Source organism: Prionailurus viverrinus, chromosome C1, assembly GCF_022837055.1.
Source record: "Prionailurus viverrinus isolate Anna chromosome C1, UM_Priviv_1.0, whole genome shotgun sequence".
In the NCBI taxonomy this organism is placed as follows: Eukaryota; Metazoa; Chordata; class Mammalia; order Carnivora; family Felidae; genus Prionailurus; species Prionailurus viverrinus.
The window spans coordinates 202,576,442-202,595,460 of NC_062568.1; the positions used below are offsets into that span (position 1 = coordinate 202,576,442).

Below are 19,019 nucleotides of genomic sequence, written 5' to 3' on the forward strand. Positions count from 1 at the left end.
TCAAAATTCCAGCTCGTGGAATGCCGGGGCCTGAGTGTTCTGAGGTGGAGACAGGGGACAATGGGGGGCGTGTTCGAGGGGTCTGGAAGGGCGGTCCTCCGGATGGGTCATCCACCCCTGGGGCGGGAATGCCCGGAGGAAAGGGGGATGTGCCGGGGGCCCTCATGGGAGAGAGACTGGGAGGAGCAAGGAACTTCCAGGGCAGAGGGAGGGATTTGGTCACAGCGCTGACCTCCCTGTGCCAAGCGAGACACTAGATCCTTGGGGAGACGGGTGCTGTGCCTGGGGCGGGCGCCCCACGGGATGGAGGTCTCGTCTGCATTGTAGGGGCGTAGGCCTAGCTGCAGGAAGGATCGGGGTGTAGTTAGGGGTGGGAGGAAAGGAGGAGGGAGTGGGGATTGGGGGTCGTGGCTGTTGGGAGCACCTGCTCTGTGCTCCCCGTACACTGCGAGAGCCTTCAGAACAGCCAGCGCATCCTCAGGACCTGGTGCCGTGCCCAGCTTGGGCAGGTGTCTGTTAAACAGCTGTTGGTTACGTAGGTAGACGAGTAAGTGGCTTGAGCTTCTTTGGATGCGAGATAAGACGGTGAGACAGGCGGTCCCGGGAGCCTCACAGGGCTGGGTCTGAATCCAGATCTTCTGCAGACTAGCTGAGTTGCGCTGGACGAGACACGGGGCTCCTCTGAGCCTCAGGGCTGAACCCAGTGATCCCACAGAGCCCTTAGGAAAGCACCGCCTGCAAACGCCCCCAGCAAATAGAAGATTCCTGTGTCTGTTGACTGGCCTGCCCTGGCTTAAAGTGAAAGCACCATCAAGATCTTCAAGGTTCCAGGGTTGCACTGGGGTGGGGGGTGGGGGGGGTGGGATTTACCCTTAGAAATCGTCAACAGTATAAAGGGGTCTGTGATGCAGCCATAGAAATAGTGTTAATGTTACCTCAGAGGAATCCAGACGCTGGAGGTGGCTGAGGTGGCTAGAAGCTTGGAGAAGAGGTGGGAGGTTGAAGAATGGTGGGGGGGGGGGGGGTTGTTGGGGAGACAGAGAAGTGGGATGTGGGCACAGAGGCTGGGGGTCTGTGGGATTAGGATTGTGGGAGGGCTGCTCAGGTTGAAACATGTTTGAGTAGGGGGTGGTGAAGAGACACCAAGAAAGGCTTTAGAAAGGGATGTGTCCGGGGGAGGGTGGAGGGTGCTTTGGCGAACTAAATGTTGCTATTGGAGACCTTGGGGTTCCCGAGACAGATGTTCTCAGCTCTTGTTCCTTAACCCCAAGAAGAACTTGGAGTTTTCATCTATAGCAGCAACAGCCGTGACATTCTGGGGCACTCTTTAAAATGTATATTTAACATGCACATTGAAGGCTCTGAGAAGTTCTGCAGCACAGAGCCTATTCTATTTTTTAAAAAATTTTTAACGTTTATTTATTATTGAGAGACAGAGAGACAGAGCGTGAGCAGGAGAGGGGCAGAGAGAGAGGGAGACAGAATCTGAAGCAGGCTCCAGGCTCTGAGCCATCAGCACAGAGCCTGACGTGGGGCTCGAACTCACGAACCGCGAGATCGTGACCTGAGCCGAAGTCAGACCCTTAACCGACTGAGCCACCCAGGGGCCCCAGAGCCTATTCTATTTTAACTCAGCACTTTCCAAATGCATTTGGCCTCAGAACTCTTTTTGTGTGTGTGTGCTGTACCTCATGGGACCAATATTAGGACCAAAGAGCACCCATTAGGAAATGCCGGGGTAGGAGAAAGTGCGTGTGTTTGGGGATCCGACAGCCCACGGTTTAATTCCTGCTCTGTGGCCTAGTTGGCATTGGACCCTGGGCCAGTGACTTTGCTCCTCGGAGTTACTGTGAGAATCAGGATGAATGTGTGGCTAGCTCTCTGTTTCCGCTGCATCCCTCTCCGGTGTGGGCCGGGCCCTGACTATTCCCTTGAGCCAGGCTCTCTGTATCACAGGTTCCAGGTGGGCTGCTGAAGAGTGCTTAGGTAATGACCTTGGTGGAACTTTGATTGGATTTCTCCTGTGGGACCACAGCAACTGATGCCCCTCACTCGGCACCCTCACTGGCTGTGGCACAATGGACAACGGAAACGCCCAGATGCACACGGAGGGAAGGATCAAGGCTCCAGGAGCCCAGCCAAGTCCTGGCATGAGCACCACCAGCAAGAGGCCTGGTGTTGAGCCTACCATATCAGAAATCAGCCAGGTAGGGCCCTGCACCTCATGTTCTGACCCTGCTATTCCCAGCCGGCACCTTTCCCTACGTCAGCTTGGGTAGATGACAAATCTACGGGTGTGCTTCAGGTATGGCTGGATCAAGGTGCTACATGAGTGTCTGTTGGCTCTGCCTTCCAGTGTGACGCTCCCAGGCAGGCCCTTCCTGAAAGGTGGCAAGGATTGCCCTGGCCACTTCGGGTTAAAATCTTCTCATCTTATGTCCTCTGGCATAGCGTCCCCAACAGGAAGAGAGCCTCTCTGTAATAGTTGAAGGAAGTCTCTGGTATCACTGCGACTGGCCCAGATCGTGGTCACATGCTCATCCCTGAATTAGTCACCGTGGCAGAGCAGAGTGGCCTGGATCTCTTGGTATAACGGAGCCAGAGGTGGTACTCACTTGACTCCACTGGCTTCTCTTACCAGGATAGATGCTGGGTGAGCAAAACCAGAATTCCTGTTTACTCTGCTGTGTGCCCCCAGCCCCCTTTAGGCCCTCCAGTCCCCTGACAGTTGCTCAAGGCTTCCAGCACGACCCTCCCCAGCCCTCAGCCTGCATCCTAAGCCTCCATCATACCCCTCAGCCTCTTTCCAGCCATTCTTTTAGGTGCCAAGGGGCATGAACTGAAGAGCACAGAGAAAGCCCTCCTTCTCATCTGGTTTCCCCAGAGCCAAAAATGTCACCATAAAAAAAAAAAAAAGTCAACATTCCCTTGGGTAAAGTGTTACCCTCTCCCTGTAGCTTCTGTTATAAATCACGGCTTCCCTCGGGGGCAGGGAGAGCGCCTGAAGGTAGGGGGGCCGGTCTTAGAAGGAGGCTGGGGCAAGCGTTCAGGGCTTCCTTCACCTCTACCCCTCATTTTTTTTTTTCAACAAACAAAGTCATGGGTTTCAGTCCGGTTATGTAACCAGCCATATGACCTTGGGCGGGCCATGGCACCCCTTTGAGCCCCACTGCCTGGGGCACAGACTCTGCCTCCCCGAGCGTAGGTGTCCTCAGTGTTGGCTCGACCTTGCATTAGAACAACTGTCCTCAAGTGATTGAGGCAGGTCGTCTGGAGTCTGCTGCCTCAGGTGAGGGTCGGAGCTGGCTCCAGTCACTGGCTCAGCCAGGGACTGATAGGCCAAGATGGGCATCGAGATCCGGTTCCAGAGCCTGACCTCTGAAGTAGCAGAAATTGTGGAAGCCTCTCTTGGATCTTCTGAGGGTCGTGATGTCCCCCAGGGGGCTCCGTCAGGCTGTCCTCAGGGGGTTCCCTTGGCTCAGGTGCTACCACGGACTGTAGGTTTCTGCTAGAGCCCTTAGCGCTGCTGGCTTGGGCCAGGTCTTACGCCTAGCCACTCTCCAGCTGCCTGTCTCCTCCCCCTCCCCTTCCCCCTCCCCCTCTCCCGCACCTCTCCCTCCTCCTCCTCCTCCTCCTCCTCCTCCTCGCCTCTCTGCAGCGCCTTCTGCCTTCCGCAGTCAGCACAGGATGTCCCTGTCCCTGAGGCCTGGACGATGTCCAAGGAGAGGGAGGAGCCCTCCAGAATGGGTACTTGTGGCCAACCCTTGGGCTAGCGCATGGGCATCTCGGTTCCAGGTTGCGTTTCCAGATGCTGCAGGGATGGGCAGTGGGAAGCAGCCCTCATCAGCCCCAGGGGGGCCAGAGAAGGGACCAGAACACAGCGCAGCCTCAGAGGAAGGGCCTCGGGAGCTCAGGACCCAGGAGCAGAGGCAGCCGCCAGAACCGGGGTGAGCTGGGGACTTCTTAAAGCAGGTCCGGGAGAGAACTCTGTGAGCCACCTGGGGGACAGGGATGAGGCAGGACTCCCAGCCTAAGGCAAATGCGCCCTTAATCTTCTCTCTCACGGGGGCACAAATCCCGCTACATCATCGCTCCCGAACCTTCCATCTGCACTGGCTTCTAGACCCACTGGACCACAAGCTTCTTTGATGTGTCCTGCTCTGCTTCAAACCCCTCATGCCTGGGACTGTGCCTGGCACTTAGTAGATGGTCAATAAACATGTGCTCACCGAATTAATGGAAGACTGAACAAAAGAGAGGCTGAGACTCAGAAACACACATTTACATGGCATTCTTGTTACTGTTTTCTAAATATTGTATTTTTACCTTGTCTACAGTAAGACTCATATTAAAAAAATTTTTTTTAATGTTTATTTTTGAGACAGAGAGAGACAGAGCATGAATGGGGAGGGGGGGTGCGGTCAGAGAGAGAGAGAGACACAGAATCTGAAGCAGGCTCCAGGCTCTGAGCTGTCAGCACAGAGCCTGGAGCCGGGCTCGAACCCACGAACCGTGAAATGGTGGCCTGAGCCGAAGTCCGTCGCTCAACCGACTGAGCCACCCAGGTGCCCCAAGACTCCTATTTTAAAAGGCAAAAGATTTATAAGATCTGAAAAGAAACCAGAGTATGAGGCTCTTATATTTTAAAGATTTTATTTTTAAGTCATCTCTACACCCAACGTGGGGCTCAAACTCAGAACCCTGAGATCAGGAGTCCCATGCTCCACCGACTGAGCCAGTCAGGAGCCCCAGAGTGTAGTCTTTTTCAAAAGAGGAAAGTGAAAGAGAAACACAGAAGCAAAAAGGGAAAGATTTGAGAAATAGGAATAGTTCAGACTAGTCAGCATATCGTTTTAATTTGCTTATAACCAAAAGCCTCCGAATAATCTCTTCTACATGGAAAGTTAGGGAAATGAAGCAGAGCTAGGTCGGAGCCCCCCTCCGCCCAGATGGGAACCGGTAGAAATAGAAACCATTTCAACACATCTGTTCAACAACTTGGCCATTTGTTTCAACGGCCTTAAAAATACCTTTACCTTCATCCATGTCTAGAAATACACCCTGAGGAAATAATTGCGACGCGGGCAAAGTTTTACGCAAGTTTTTTTTCCTCTGCCACGTCATTTTAAATGCTAAAAATGCTGGAAATGCCAGTATGCCCTAAATACCCACTACAGAGGAATGGTAAAGTCGAATATGCTTATTTATCGAATATGGAATTTTCTACTTCCACTTAAAAGGCATGTGTATGAGAGATGTTTTGGCACGGAAAAAAATTAGGTTAAAACGATCATAGGGGCGCCTGGGTGGCGCAGTCGGTTAAGCGTCCGACTTCAGCCAGGTCACGATCTCGCGGTCCGGGAGTTCGAGCCCCGCGTCAGGCTCTGGGCTGATGGCTCAGAGGCTGGAGCCTGTTTCCGATTCTGTGTCTCCCTCTCTCTCTCTGCGCCTCCCCCGTTCATGCTCTGTCTCTCTCTGTCCCAAAAATAAATAAACATTGAAAAAAAAAATTTTAAACGATCATTGAAAAAAGATGGCAAAGCTGTACACACGACACAATCGTAACTGTGTAAAATTAGGCAATTGTTTGAAGATGGTAATGAACTAAATCTGCATGAGAAATACACATGTTACATCCATAGGAAGAAGCCTGGGGAAATACTCCAGAACACGAAAGTGACATCAGACCGGCACAGACTGAAACCCTGAGCTGTCTCCTTCAGCTTTATGAGCCTAGGCTCAAGCCTTCAAGCCCCTCAATCTCTCTTCTCTCTGATTTTTCTTTTTTTCTTTTCTTTCTTTCTTTCTTTCTTTTTTAAGGTTCTTTTATTTTTTAAGTAACCGCTACACCCAAGGTGGGGCTCGAACTCACAACCCTGAGATCAAGAGTCACATGCTCCACCGGCTGAGCCAGCCAGGCACCCCTGATGTTTCTTTTTATTCTGAACAACAACAATAATAAAATCCTAACGCCCCGAGACACTGACATCATAGTATCTGGGATTTGGGGAATTCATGTCAGTCCTCCATTCATTCTCTCCAGCATTAAGTATGCACCTATGGTGTGCCTAGTCCTGCACGGGCGCTCTGGGAAATACAAAGGAGTCTAAGAATATAAAACGATGGCCCAATCCAGGAGCTGAGGTGTCGCTTTGTCGTTCTCCCCAGGAAGAAGCAGTCAACCCCGGCACCCCAGCAAGGGCCCGGATTGCGGCAAGGAGGCCGTGATCAGGCCAAGCCAGGAAGTGAGCTGGGGGTGCTGCCTTCCAGGGTCCCCGCGGCACAGGAAGGGCAGCAGCAACAGGGCTCAGGGAAGGAGACCGAGGGCCAACCGGGGAGACATCAGAACCCAGGGATGGTGGAGGGTCAGGCCCCCGAGAGCCACCAGGTAATGTCCACGGAGATGTGACAGGAGGGCACAGAATGGCTGCTCTCTGGGGGAGACCAAGGAGGAGCCTCCCGGGCCCCCCCCCCCATTTCGTGTGTGCTCCTCTCTGTGCCCTGGCGATGTCGAGTGCCCAGTCTGTGTGGGTCACTGGGATATTCTGGATATTCTTGATCGCCCACGGCAAGCCTTTACAACCTGTTTCCGGAGTGGCCCCACAGTATGTCAAGGGGTGATGGAGGCAGGGAGGACTTGGGGGTTACGTGTACAATAAGAACGGGCACATGTTGGATTTAAAAAGCTCAGACAAAGTTTTCTTCACGCTAGGATATCCTAGAAGCTGCTTCTTAGCGGCCGAGCTTTCGTGGGACCTCGCAGGAGATGGCTAGAGCGCGGTGCCTTTTCCGAACTCCTTTGACTACAAAATACCTTTTCAGTTATTTTCATTTTAAGATTATTTCCTTAAAGCTTCAGTGAGGTATAATGCACCCACGCTCGCACATACTCCAACTGTACAACTTGACGTTTTGGTGCACGTGAAGCCAGCACCACAATCAAGAAAACAAACCTTATCTGTCACCTCCCCCCCCCCCACACACACACACCACTAAAATTTCCCCAGGCCCTTTGTAGTCCTTTCTGCCCCTCCGCCACCCCATCCCCAGGCCACCACTGATCTGCTTCTTTGTCTCTTTGGGTTTGTTTGTACTTCCTCGAATTTCACCTGGCCTGATGATGTTGGGGTTCAGCCGTGCTGTTGAAGTATGAATACTTCATTCTTTTTGTTGCTGAGCGATATTCCGTTGTAGGCCCCTACCTCCCTGTCTTCATCCCTTCACCTACCGACGGACATTGGGTTTGTTCTCCCTTTCTGACTACGACAAATAAAACTTCTCCGAACGTTTCGTGTCCGCGTGAACAAAGGCTTTCATTTCTCTTGAGCAAAGAAATCGCTAGGAGTAGAATGGATCATACGGTAGGCGTATGTGGAGCTTATTAAGAACCTGCCAAAGTCTTCTCCAAAGTGGTGGTGCCATTTCACATCCCCACCAGACGTCCTGGAATTCCAGCCGCCCCGCATCCTCCCCAAAACTTGGTAGGGCCGGTCTTTAATTTTAAGTGTTCTGATAGGTGCCTCGGGGACTCTCATGGTGGCCTGGGTTTGCGTGTTCCTAATGACTAACGATGCTGACCATTTGTAAATGCGCTTCTGGGCCATCCGTAGGTCTTCTTTGGAGAAATGTCTATTCAAATGCTTTGCCCGTTGTTTTCATCGGACTAGTCATCTTATTGTTGAGTTGTAGGAGTTCTTTATATATGGTGGATACTAAACTCTTACGACACAAACGATTTACACACTTTTTTCCTTCCATTTTGTGCATTGTCCTTTCACTTACTGCCTTTAAAAAAAAATCAGATTCTTCTCTTCCGATTGAGTTTGGAGAGTTCTTATATATTCTGAACACAAGTCCTTTATCGGATGTGTGATTGGCGAATGTCTTTCCCCCAGTCTGTGTCTTGCCTTTTCCATTCTCTTACCAGTGACTTTCAAAGAACGGAAGTTCTGAATTCTGATAAGGCCGAATGTGTCAATATTTTCGTCAGGGCTTGATTTTTTGCTGGTGTTTCTTAGACATCTTTGCTTAACCCAAGGTCACATCAGAAGTTCTCCCTATGTTTTCCTCAAGAATGTTATCATGTTAGGCTTAACATTTACATCTCAGGATGCGTCTTGAGTTAATCCTTGCGCGTGCGTGCGTGTTAGATAGCGGTTCAGTTTTTTGCGTGTGGCCATCCATCCATTCCAGCGCCGTTTACTGAAGACTCCTTTCCATACTGGGTTTGTACCTTCGTTGCAAACCAGTTGAACATGCCTGTGGAAGCCTATTTCTGGACTCTCTTTGTTCCATGTATCTCTCTGGCCTCATTCCGGTATCACACTGTCTTGGTCACAAGTCACTTTATAATAAGTCCTGTATCGGTTGACGTAAAACTCCTTTTCTAGGGATTCTTGTACTCTGAACCCTCCTCGGGAAACCCTATTCAAAGGGAACTGCCTCACCTCCTCCAAGTTCCCTTTCTACGCCTATGACTCTGGGTGGGCCATGACTCCTACGGGCCTCAGCGTTTCATCCCTGAACACGAGAATCTGTGCTGCTTTCTAGGGGTGCTGGGAGCACGCAGTAAGAGGACGCTTGCAGTGCCTGGATGAGACTAAGCCTGTGATAACTGGTCTCCAGGTGACTGTGGAATTCACCTGGGAGCCAGGATGGGACTCCTCATTTTGGTATCCTTGTCCTTGGCAGGACCCAGAGTGGCGGCCTCCCCCAGGTCACCAGGCAGCTAATGGGGAAGACATAGGACAGCCGGTGAAGGCTTCTTGCACCTCGGACAGCCGTGGGCAGCAACTGGGAGACAAGCCCGCCGAGGAGGTGGACACCCCATGTATCGGGCCACAGGGGGCTCTGCCAGAGCCTGGCCCAGGGGGACATGAGGACAGTTCTCAGGGGGCAGGGCCCCGAATGCCCCTGGCAACTCTGGAGGAAAAGACGGCCAACTCCTTCCCACCATCCACGCCAGGACCGGACCCCCCAAAAGGAGGGTAAGCCATCCCCCGATGCCATCCCCTACCCCACTCCCTGGCCCAACAAGGACATGCTTCTGGTAAGTTACCGGTGAGGTGAATTCTAGTCCTGACTCCTCCTGACCTGATGTAGGACCTCGGGCAAGTCACGCCCCTCCGGGCCTCAGTTTCCCCATCTGTACGATAGCTCTGACACCAGAATTCTTTGTGCTGCAAACCTGTGCTTTAAGGGTCTTGTCCTCACGTGGGGATGTGAGGGAATGAGGGGCCCCTCTGAGATTAGAAGGCCGGAGGGATGCAGGGATCATCTGAGTGTCCTGGGGGCGGAGGGACGGTCGGCGCAAAGGACAAGTCTTGAGCTGAGCCCCTCCGCCATCCCGGGGTCTCTCCCTTGTTTAGGGTCGAGGGGGTGGAGACCCAGCCAACCCCAGGGCCTGTTCCTCCACCAGTAAGTAGACCCCGAGTGGGGGGTGGGGAGGGCACAGGTGGGCAGGAAGAGGAAGGAGGGGCTGTGGTATTTGGAGTCCAGCTGGGGAAGGCGTAAGTGTGAGTGTGTACGTGAGGCACACGCATGCGCGTGTGTTTGCACGTAGGCGTGTGTGTGCGTCTTGCGGGGGGGCGGGGGGGTCAGAGGATGCCCTTGTACTCTGGAGCTTGGAAAGAGGAGCAGAGCCCTGGGCTGGTAGCTGGAGGGGTTGATCGGGGGGAGATTTTTTTTAGGAAGAAAATGACGGACGAAGCAGAGCCGATACCCTCAGGGACAGGGTGTGAGGCAAGCCCTGCGTCTCATCTGGGAGAAAGGGCCCAGGAGTCTGTGCGGCATGGCCTGGGGGCTGGAGGTGGACTGGGGACGGCCCATCCCCGTATTGGGAGGGACAGGCGCAGGAGGTGGCTGGATTTGCCGGACGAATGAGTGGGCATTTATTAGGCGCCTCGCATGCGTCGTCCCGGGCAGTTATGGAGGAAAGAGGCAGACCAGGGCCCGGAGCGCGAGTGGCAGAAGCTCGGGTGGGACAGTCTGGCTGGCGGGAGGCCTCCCGGGTCCCTTCCCGTGTCCTGTCCCCAGGAGACGAGGGACACTGGAGACAGGAGGGACCTGGATCCCGTGCAGAAGCAGCCTCAGGCGCCCACGGTGGCCGCAGGGGCCCCGAACCTCGGCAACCTTCGGCAAGGCTTCATGAAGTGCTTGCTGGAGGTGGAAGAGGTGGAGGCCACACATCGGAGGGCGACGGCCAAGGCCCGGGCCCTGCCAAACCGGAAGTCCCCCAGGACCCTGACCCCTGTGCCCAGCTCAGCCCCCAGCCTGCTTCTGACCCTGCCTCAGGCCCCCGCGCCGGCCCCTGTGATGGCCCCATCCTGGGCCCGGTTGCCAGCCCCCGGGTCAATCCCCGCCCCTGGGGGCACCCCGGTCCCAGGGCCCGTGGTGGCCCTGCCGCCCCCCACCCTGGATGCGGGCTGGAGAAGGACAGAACTCCTGCACCCGAGCGGAGACAGGAGCCTGAGCAGCTCCAAGGCACGGTAGGAGCCACCCCGCAAAGGGCGCCCAAGGTCACAGCCCGTGTCCCTGTGTCCCCGGCACCTCCCTTCCAGACTCTCGTCCCTGTCACTGCACCTGTTCCTGCTCGGGTGTCCTCTCTCCGTTTCTCCTCACTTCCGGTCCCCTCCCTCCCCCACACCTAGGTCTTTTCCCCCCCCATCTCTGACAGCTTTTCCCTTCCTAACCCTCCCACAGTGTGTCCCTTCCCCTCATGGCCCCTCACCCCTGCCTCCTCCTCACCGAGGGTCACTCTGAGAGACTCTCTTGACTTCCCAAGCATCTTCCCGGTTCCCTCCCCTGTCCCCCCCTTCCCCCTCACCCTCCCCTAGCTTCCTGGGGGAGGCTCCGGGCCAGGGTGGGTGGCTGGACATGTGCCCCTGCCCCGGTCTGTCCTCTGCAGGCAGGAGCTGGAGGAGCGCGGCCTCCTCAAGCTGTCTCAGACCCGGGAGGAGAGGTCGGAGGAGCACCTCACCCTGAAGCAGGAGGAAGGTGAGGGCAGCCCCGCCGCACCCCACCCCACCCCCAGGAGGGCACACGGCTGTCCTCCCTCCGCCCTTCTCTCCTCTCCCAAGTCTGTGACCTCTCCGTCAGCCGTGGCCGGCCGTGGCCCCTTCTAGCTTCCCCGAAAGTGCTCTCTGGCTCCCCGTGACCCCTTCCTGGGGTCTGTTCTATGCGCCAGACTTCAGAGTCTATCATGTGCCAGGCACTGAGTTAACACAACTGCTCTCAGAAGAGGCACTGTTCTGTCCATCTCACAGATAGGAACATCGAGGCTCAGAGAAGTACAGCGACTCACCCACGGCAATTGTAGAGTTTGCTTGGGCCGCCACAACAGAGTATCCCAAACTGTGTGGCTGAGCATTTATTTTCTCACAGTTCTCAAGGTTAGAAGTCCAAGATCAAGGTGTTGGCAGATTTGGTGTCTTCTGAGGCCTCTCTCCTTGGCTTGCAGGCGGCCGCCTCTCCTCGTGTCCTCGTGTGGTCCTCCCTCTGTGCACACGCATCCCTGGTGTCTCTTCCCACATTTCCTTTCCTTGTAAGGACACTCGTCACATTGGATCAGGACCCATGCTACTGTCACATTTTAACTTAACCGCCTCCAGGGGCACCTGAGTGGCTCAGTCGGTTAAGCGTCTGGCTTTGACTCAGGTCATGTGAACTCACTCTTGGGAGTTCGAGCCCCACGTCGGGCTCTGTGCTGACAACTTCAGAGTCTGCTTAAGATATTCTCTCTCTCTCTCCCTCTACCCCTCTCCCCTTCTTGCGCGCTCTCTATCTAAAACAAAACGAACAAACAAAAAAATTTAAAGGGGCACCTCGGTGGCTCAGTCGTTGGGCGTCTGACTTCGGCTCAGGTCATGATCTCACAGTTCGTGGGTTCGAGCCCCGCATCGGGCTCTGTGCCGACAGCTCAGAACCTGGAGCCTGCTCTTAATTCTGTGTCTCCCTCTCTCTCTGCCCCTCTCTGTTCACACTCTGTCTCTCTCTCCCTCAAAAATAAACAAACATTAAAGTAAAAAAAAATTTTTTTTTAATTTAACTTCACCACCTCTTTAAAGGCCCTGCCTCTAATGCAGTCACATGCTAAGGTAGTGGGGACTAGGGCTGCAACAGAGGAATCTGGGTGGGATGCAATTCAGCCCATGAGGGCAACTCGGCTTATTGTCAACTGGTGGAACCAGCTGTCTCTCTAGGTCTGTTGACTCTCCCTGCATTTTGCTGTAACGAGAGGGCTGAGAAGCCAGGCACTCTCACGTTATGACCAGGCCGTGGCTTTGGTATCAGTTGGTGCTTTTCTGGAATTTTCTCAGTGTGCTTCCAGCCCTCTGCTCTGGTCCAGACAAGCTGTCCTAGAAGCCACATCCGTGCAGATAATTGACCACACAGCACCAAAGCCAAAGGGTCAGAAAGACCTGCCCGGCCAGTCTCGAAGCCTCAGTTTCCCTATCTTTACAAAAGGAACACGCATTCGACTCTTAGAGGTTGTCGTAAGAATTTAATATGAGAACACGGCCGTAAAGAGCCCAGCACAGTGCCTGGCGCATAGCAGGGGTGCCCTCAATAGGGCGTGTGCCCTCCTGGTACAAAATGAAGATTGCTAAGGAGGTTAGCATTTGGTGCACCAGCTGAACCCTTGGCCTGACCTTGTAACACAGAGTAGAGTAGAGTGCGTGAGTGGGACTGCGCCTTCCACTGTCGTCCTTTTAGTGACCTTTGCCCCTCCTCCCAGCCATGGTGTTAAAGGATGCCGGGGCAGGAGGGTGGTTGGAAGGGGTGGGATGAATGGTAGCAACAAGCAATGTCCCTGCCTCACTCACGTGACCCCGCGGCGCTCTCCCCCCCCCCCCCCCGCCCCCGCAGCCTTCCGCAGCTACTTTGAGGTCTTCAATGGCCATGGCGAGTTGGACGCCCAGAGCCTGGAGAACATCCTGTTGCTCGTGGGCATCTCCCTGACACCGGCCCAGGTAGAGGACGCCCTGATGAGTGCTGATGTCGATGGTGAGTGGGGGGAGGCGTCATTCTCAGTCCCAGGCAGGACCAGCCACGTGGGACCTTCATGGTCACACAGGGCCCCGAGCTCAAAGGGCCCTGCGCGCAGTTTAATGGTCTGCTGTCACGGTCTGGAAACTCTTCGTAATTTTTGAGTGAGGGGCCCCACCCTGCGTTTTCATTTTGCACTGGGGCCCACGAGTGGTGTAGCTGGTCCCGGCCCCCACGGTTACTGCTCTCTGAGCACCCACTCAGTGCCAGGTCCTGGGGACCCAGAGATGACCGCGGCCTACCTTCTGACCCCAGGACGTAGGTGATTCCTCAGACTCCTCCCTTTTAGGCCCTCACGTGTGCTTCACAGGACATTCTCCTGTGACTTGGTCGCTCCTTTGACCAGCTGTGTGACCTTGAACAAGCTCACCACGCCTGTTTCTGTAAAATGGGCCTGATAGCAGTACCCATCTCACCAGGCTACCGGAAAGCAAATGAGACGATCCAGGCACAGCATTGAGCACAAGGCCTGGTGCGCGGGACGCGTCCAGGAGACGTTAGCCTGCTGTTACTACTCATCCACCAAATATTTATTAAATGCTCACTGTGTGCCCATTCCCGTGCTGGGCACTGGGAATAAAGGGATGTGTAAGACCCATGAGACCTGCCCTTGAGGTGCTCACCTAGACAGGGACACAGAAGTAGGAGTCACCAAAGGAAGAAGTACTTAAGGTGGCTGGGAGGAAGGGATCGGGGAGGAAGGCTTCCTGGAGGAGGTGATGCCTGAGGCAAATTGTGAAAGATTAGACAGGGGTTAGGTGGAGAGAAAAGGAAGAAGGGCATTCCTGGTGGTGGAAATAACGTAGACAAAGGGAAGAGGAATGGCGGGGGGGGGGGGGGATCAGGGGAATCGCACGTGGTTTGATTGGCTAGATGCATGACACGGGGAGCAGTGAAGCTGTAAGGGTCCTGGGGTCCTGGCCACTACCTGGCCTCCTGTGTTTCCTCCATCACTGTACAAGGGCGAATCCACACACACAAGCCAGGAATTGACCCCAGTTCTGCCCCTATGTGACCCTCTGGCAACTGCTTTCTACTCTCCGTGCCTCAGGCTTTATCTGTGACATGGGGATAAGCGTATTAAGCACCTCCAGAGGGTGGTTTTCAGGACGAGAGACCATTCATTCATTTGTCTAGTAGTTCAGAGAACATCTGCTAAGACCTACCTGTCTTGTTTGTTTGTTTTTTTTAAGTTTTACTCATTTAAGTAATCTCTACACCCAACGCGGGGCTTGAACTCACAACCTTAAGACTAAGCCTCACGTTCCTCCAACTGAGCCAGCCAGGCCCCCCCAAGACCTACCTGTCTTAAGTCCTGGGCATACAGCGCAGAACAACACAGACCCAGTCCCTGCCTTCCAGAACCTCCATTAAATTTATGAGAGTGGTTAATGGGGCAGCTGACTCGGTCAGGTTTTAGTCAGGCAGAAGCACACGTAGGATGCTCACTAAGGGAGAGAGTTGGAGGACGGTAGAGAGGATTCGGGAAGAGGAAGCAGCATGTGCAAAGGCCCAGAACAGGGAACGTGGCCCCCCGTGGAAGAACACGCTCGTGCCGGAGGCGCTTGGCACCAGGTGAGGCCGGAGACAGGTAACCGGGCCTTGAAGGCCGAGGTGGGACTCTTGTGGGCGCATAATTTTCGTGCAGTGACTGGCACGTGGTAATAATAACAGTCACTGACATTTAGTGAGCTCGTAAGAGATGCATGGCCCTGTTCTAAACACTTTGCCTCGCATGATCATCCATGATACAGGGATGACTATAGATGAGAAAACTAAGGCTTGGGGGGGTTCAGAGACTTTGCGAAGGCTGCACAGATAGCAAGTGGTGGACTGGGGATGTGAATCCAGGCTGCTATCTCTAGGACCCAAGTTCTGGGAGCTTCCCACGCAGGAGATTTTAATTTTCGCCTTCCACTTTCCCGTCTGCACCACAGATATATGCATTGAATACATGTGATATATGTGTTCAGTATGTGCCGTATACGTGTTTTATCATCAGACCCATTGAGTAAATGCCAGTAAGCACGCCTGGGCTGCAATGCCTGGGACCCGTCCACTGTTGTACCTCTGGCCTCCACAGGAGATGGTCGCGTAGGCTTCAAGGACTTCTTGGCTGTGATGACAGACAGCGGGCGTTTCTTCTCCTCCGTGGGTGAGCAGGGATGAGCCCAGAGCAGCGAGAGTTCCGGGAGGGGCCTGGAGGCCGGTGGAGGGTGGGTCTCCGGAGCTGCCAGATGGTAACGGCAGACATCATCCCATGTCCCCAGAACAGAGCGCCCTGACGGACACGGCTCCCCCCAACCCCCACACTCTGCTCTTTGAGATCCTGTCCCTGATGGTGGAGATGCTGGCCCTACCCGAGGCAGCCTTAGAGGAGATCACCGAGTGAGTGGGGCTGGTGGCTGGGGGTGGAGGGTCGCAGACCCAGAAATGGCACCTCGTATTTTGACAGCTGATAGTTAGGGTTCCTGGTCGCAAGTGAAAGACACCCAAATAAGACTGGTTGAAGCAAAAGGGGAATATGTTGGCTCACATAACTGATCGTGTCTCAGGAATGGCTGGATCCAGGAGACCGGATGATACCATTAAGGCTCGGTCCCTCCTCGTCATCTCTGTACACTGGCTCCAAGCTCAGCTAGGCTCTTCTCACCGTGGGAAGGATGGCAACTGGCAGCCCCATACTCACACCCTCCTAGTTTAACAACCTCAGCAGCAAGCAGCAGAATTCTTTCTTGCTCTATCAGTGTGGCGGTCTCAGAAAAGGAATGCAATGGAGGCTGCCTGGGGCCAGAGAACACTAGAGATGGAGACCTCCCCACGTCTCCAGAGTGGGCTGGTGGGTGGTTAGTGGTTCGTCTAAGGAAGGTATGGCTACATACAAACGGAACATCGACACTCAAGGGCTAAAAGCTACACGTGACAGCAGAATGCCCCAGCTGGTCTCTCTGTCTCCCCCACAGGGGCCTGTCCCTGTCGCTGAGACCAGGCCTTGTCCACATGGGGCCGGAGGAGGGGGAATGATAGCAGGCTGTTCCAGCTTAGCAACCCCAAAGACAAAAAAGGTCTTTATCCCCCCAGCCCCTGTAAAGTACTCTAAATATATATAACTCTGAAGAACATACATGTATAATTTTAAAACCAATGAAACAAATTCCCATGTGTCCATGTCCCCAGTTTATATTTTTTATTTTTTTTTTTTAATTTTTTTTTCCAATGTTTATTTATCTTTGGGACAGAGAGAGACAGAGCATGAACGGGGGAGGGGCAGAGAGAGAGGGAGACACAGAATCGGAAACAGGCTCCAGGCTCCGAGCCGTCAGCCCAGAGCCCGACGCGGGGCTCGAACTCCCGGACCGTGAGATCGTGACCTGGCTGAAGTCGGACGCTTAACCGACTGCGCCACCCAGGCGCCCCAATGTCCCCAGTTTAAAAATAGATCCTGTCCAATAACCTCAGAGCCCTGTGGGCCCTGCCCTAATCACAAAGCACTCTCTCCCCAAACAAGAACGAATCCTTACTCCCTTGCTTTCTGTTCTTAAGTTCTCACTGCTTGGTTTTTTTTCCCCTTTGTTTATTGAAAATTTCAAATATGCAGCAATCGGAGAGAATTTCACGCGAATGTTTACATACCCACCACCTAGATCCCATCACTGCCTGTCCGCCATACTTGTTTTATCTGCTGTCTACTCAGCCCTCTAGTCACCCATCCACATTGGGTTTTTTTATTCATTTCAAAATAAATTAGGGTCATTTTCCTCTAAATACTTCGGCAAACATATCAATAACTAAAGATCAATATTTCTTTAGAGGTTTGTTGTTGTTGTTGTTGTTTAATCCTTTCTTGCGGTATAATTTACATTCAGTGAAGCACACAGATCGTCAGGGTCTGGGTCTCGGCAAACGCCCACCTCTGGGCAACCTGAACCCCTCTCAAGTTATACAGAACTTTACCATCACTCCGGAGAGGGCCCTCCTGAGCCCTCCCAGTCGCCCTCTGAACCCACCCCCGCGCAGGCCATCGCTCTCTTCTGGTTTGTTTTCCATCACAGATTGGTTTTGCCTGCAGGCAACTTCGCATCAGTGGAGACGTACGGTTTGCAGTCGTAGCGTGGCTTCTTGAACTCAGCACAGCGCTTTTGCGATTTGTCCATGTCGTTGTGGGTGTCAGTGTTCACCCCTTTTTATTGCTGAGCGTGTCCCATTTACGAGTCTACCATAGTTGGTTCATCCATTCTTTTACGGATGGATTTCTTTGTTTTGTTATTTTATTTTATTTTATTTTATTTTATTTTATTGATTGACTTATTTTTAAATGTTTATTTGAGAGAGAGAGAGAGAGAGAGGCAGAGCATGAGCAGGGGAGGGGCAGAGAGAGACCGAGACACAGAATCCAAAGTAGGCTCCAGGCTGTCAGTACAGAGCCCAACCCGAGGCTCAAACTCACAAGATGTGAGATCAGGATGCTGAGCCACCCAGGCGCCCCCCCCCCTTTTCTTTTTTAGTTTTTAAAATGTTTTTATTTATTTTTGAGAGAGAGAGAGAGAGAGAGACAAAGAATGAGTGGGGAGGGGCAGCGAGAGAGAGGGAGACACAGAATTCGAAGCAGGCTCCAGGCTCTGAGCCGTCAGTCAGCCCAGAGCCTGATGTGGGGCTCGAACCCACAAACTTCCAGATCATGACCTGAGCTGAAGCTGGACGCTTAACTGACTGAGCCACCCAGGCGCCCCGTATGGATGGATTTCTGAGCTGTTTCCAGCATGGGGTTATAATGAATAAAGCTGCCATTAACATTTTTGTACAAGTCTTTTTGTGGACACGTATTTTGGTTCTCTTGGGGGAACGTGCAGAAGGGAATTGTAGGGGTTTGTACGTTACTTCTGAGAAATCACCACACTTTTTTCCAAGTGATGTTACCATTTTACAATCCGACCAACAATATGAGGGTTCCAGTTGCCCCACACCTCGTATAAATTTGGTAGTCAGTCTTTTTTCTGGTAGGTATGCAGTGGTGCTTTCTGATCTTTACTCACACTTGTTTGTGTTCCTGAATATTGTTTGGCTTTGCATATTTTTGAACTTTATATGAGTAGACTCATACTGTAGTAAGTTGTTACTTGTTTTTTCTCCTCTACGTTATCTTCTTGTGATGCTTCCATGTTCTTGTGTATAACTATTGATCATTGATCATTTTCTTTCTTTTTTTTTTTTAACTTTTTTTTCAACGTTTATTTATTTTTGGGACAGAGAGAGACAGTGCATGAACGGGGGAGGGGCAGAGAGAGAGGGAGACACAGAATCGGAAACAGGCTCCAGGCTCTGAGCCATCAGCCCAGAGCCCGACGCGGGGCTCGAACTCCCGGACCGCGAGATCGTGACCTGGCTGAAGTCGGACGCTTAACCGACTGCGCCACCCAGGCGCCCCTCTTTCTTTCTTTTTTTTAATGTTTATATTTATATTTGAGAGAGCTTGAGCGAGAGAGGGGCAAGGAGGGGGGACAGAGGATCTGAAGACGGCTTTATGCTGGTAGCGGCCAGCTCAACGCAGGACTTGAACTCACGAACCATGAGATCATGACCTGAGCTGAAGTCAGAGGCTCAACCAAATGAGCCACCCAGGCACCTGACTGTTCATTATTTTCGCTGCTACATACTATTATGTATGACTATATCACAATATATTTATTCGTCCTGCTGATAGGCATTAGGACTATGTTTGGTTTCCAGCTATGATAGAAACAGTGTGAATATTCTTGTATGTGTCTCCCGGGACACATGGGCAAGAGTTTTTCCCGAGCAGAGGTTTTCAAACTTTTTAGTCAACCTCCCTTTACACTCTTAAAAATTATTGGGGACCCCAAGGAACCCCTCTATCAATATTTTCTACACTTGAACTTAAAACTGAGGGAAAAAAAATTCAATACTTATTAACTTATTTAACACTAATAACCCCATTACATGTTAACATCAGA

The 19,019-nt window shown here is 52.8% G+C and overlaps 1 protein-coding gene across 1 annotated transcript in view; it reads left to right on the forward strand.

Annotated features, from left to right (window-relative positions):
- The first annotated feature begins 89 nt into the window (after nucleotides 1–89).
- Nucleotides 90–19,019, forward strand: part of SPATA21 (spermatogenesis associated 21) — a 30,707-nt gene continuing 11,777 nt past the window's right edge. The window contains exons 1-12 of the mRNA XM_047869307.1: nucleotides 90–547; nucleotides 645–824; nucleotides 1,957–2,207; nucleotides 3,796–3,947; nucleotides 6,169–6,388; nucleotides 8,692–8,987; nucleotides 9,369–9,417; nucleotides 10,036–10,487; nucleotides 10,907–10,995; nucleotides 12,868–13,005; nucleotides 15,131–15,202; nucleotides 15,318–15,435. Coding sequence (XP_047725263.1) covers nucleotides 2,079–2,207; nucleotides 3,796–3,947; nucleotides 6,169–6,388; nucleotides 8,692–8,987; nucleotides 9,369–9,417; nucleotides 10,036–10,487; nucleotides 10,907–10,995; nucleotides 12,868–13,005; nucleotides 15,131–15,202; nucleotides 15,318–15,435 — 1,715 coding nt within the window. The 5' untranslated portion in view covers nucleotides 90–547; nucleotides 645–824; nucleotides 1,957–2,078. The remainder of the gene's footprint in view (nucleotides 548–644; nucleotides 825–1,956; nucleotides 2,208–3,795; nucleotides 3,948–6,168; nucleotides 6,389–8,691; nucleotides 8,988–9,368; nucleotides 9,418–10,035; nucleotides 10,488–10,906; nucleotides 10,996–12,867; nucleotides 13,006–15,130; nucleotides 15,203–15,317; nucleotides 15,436–19,019) is intronic.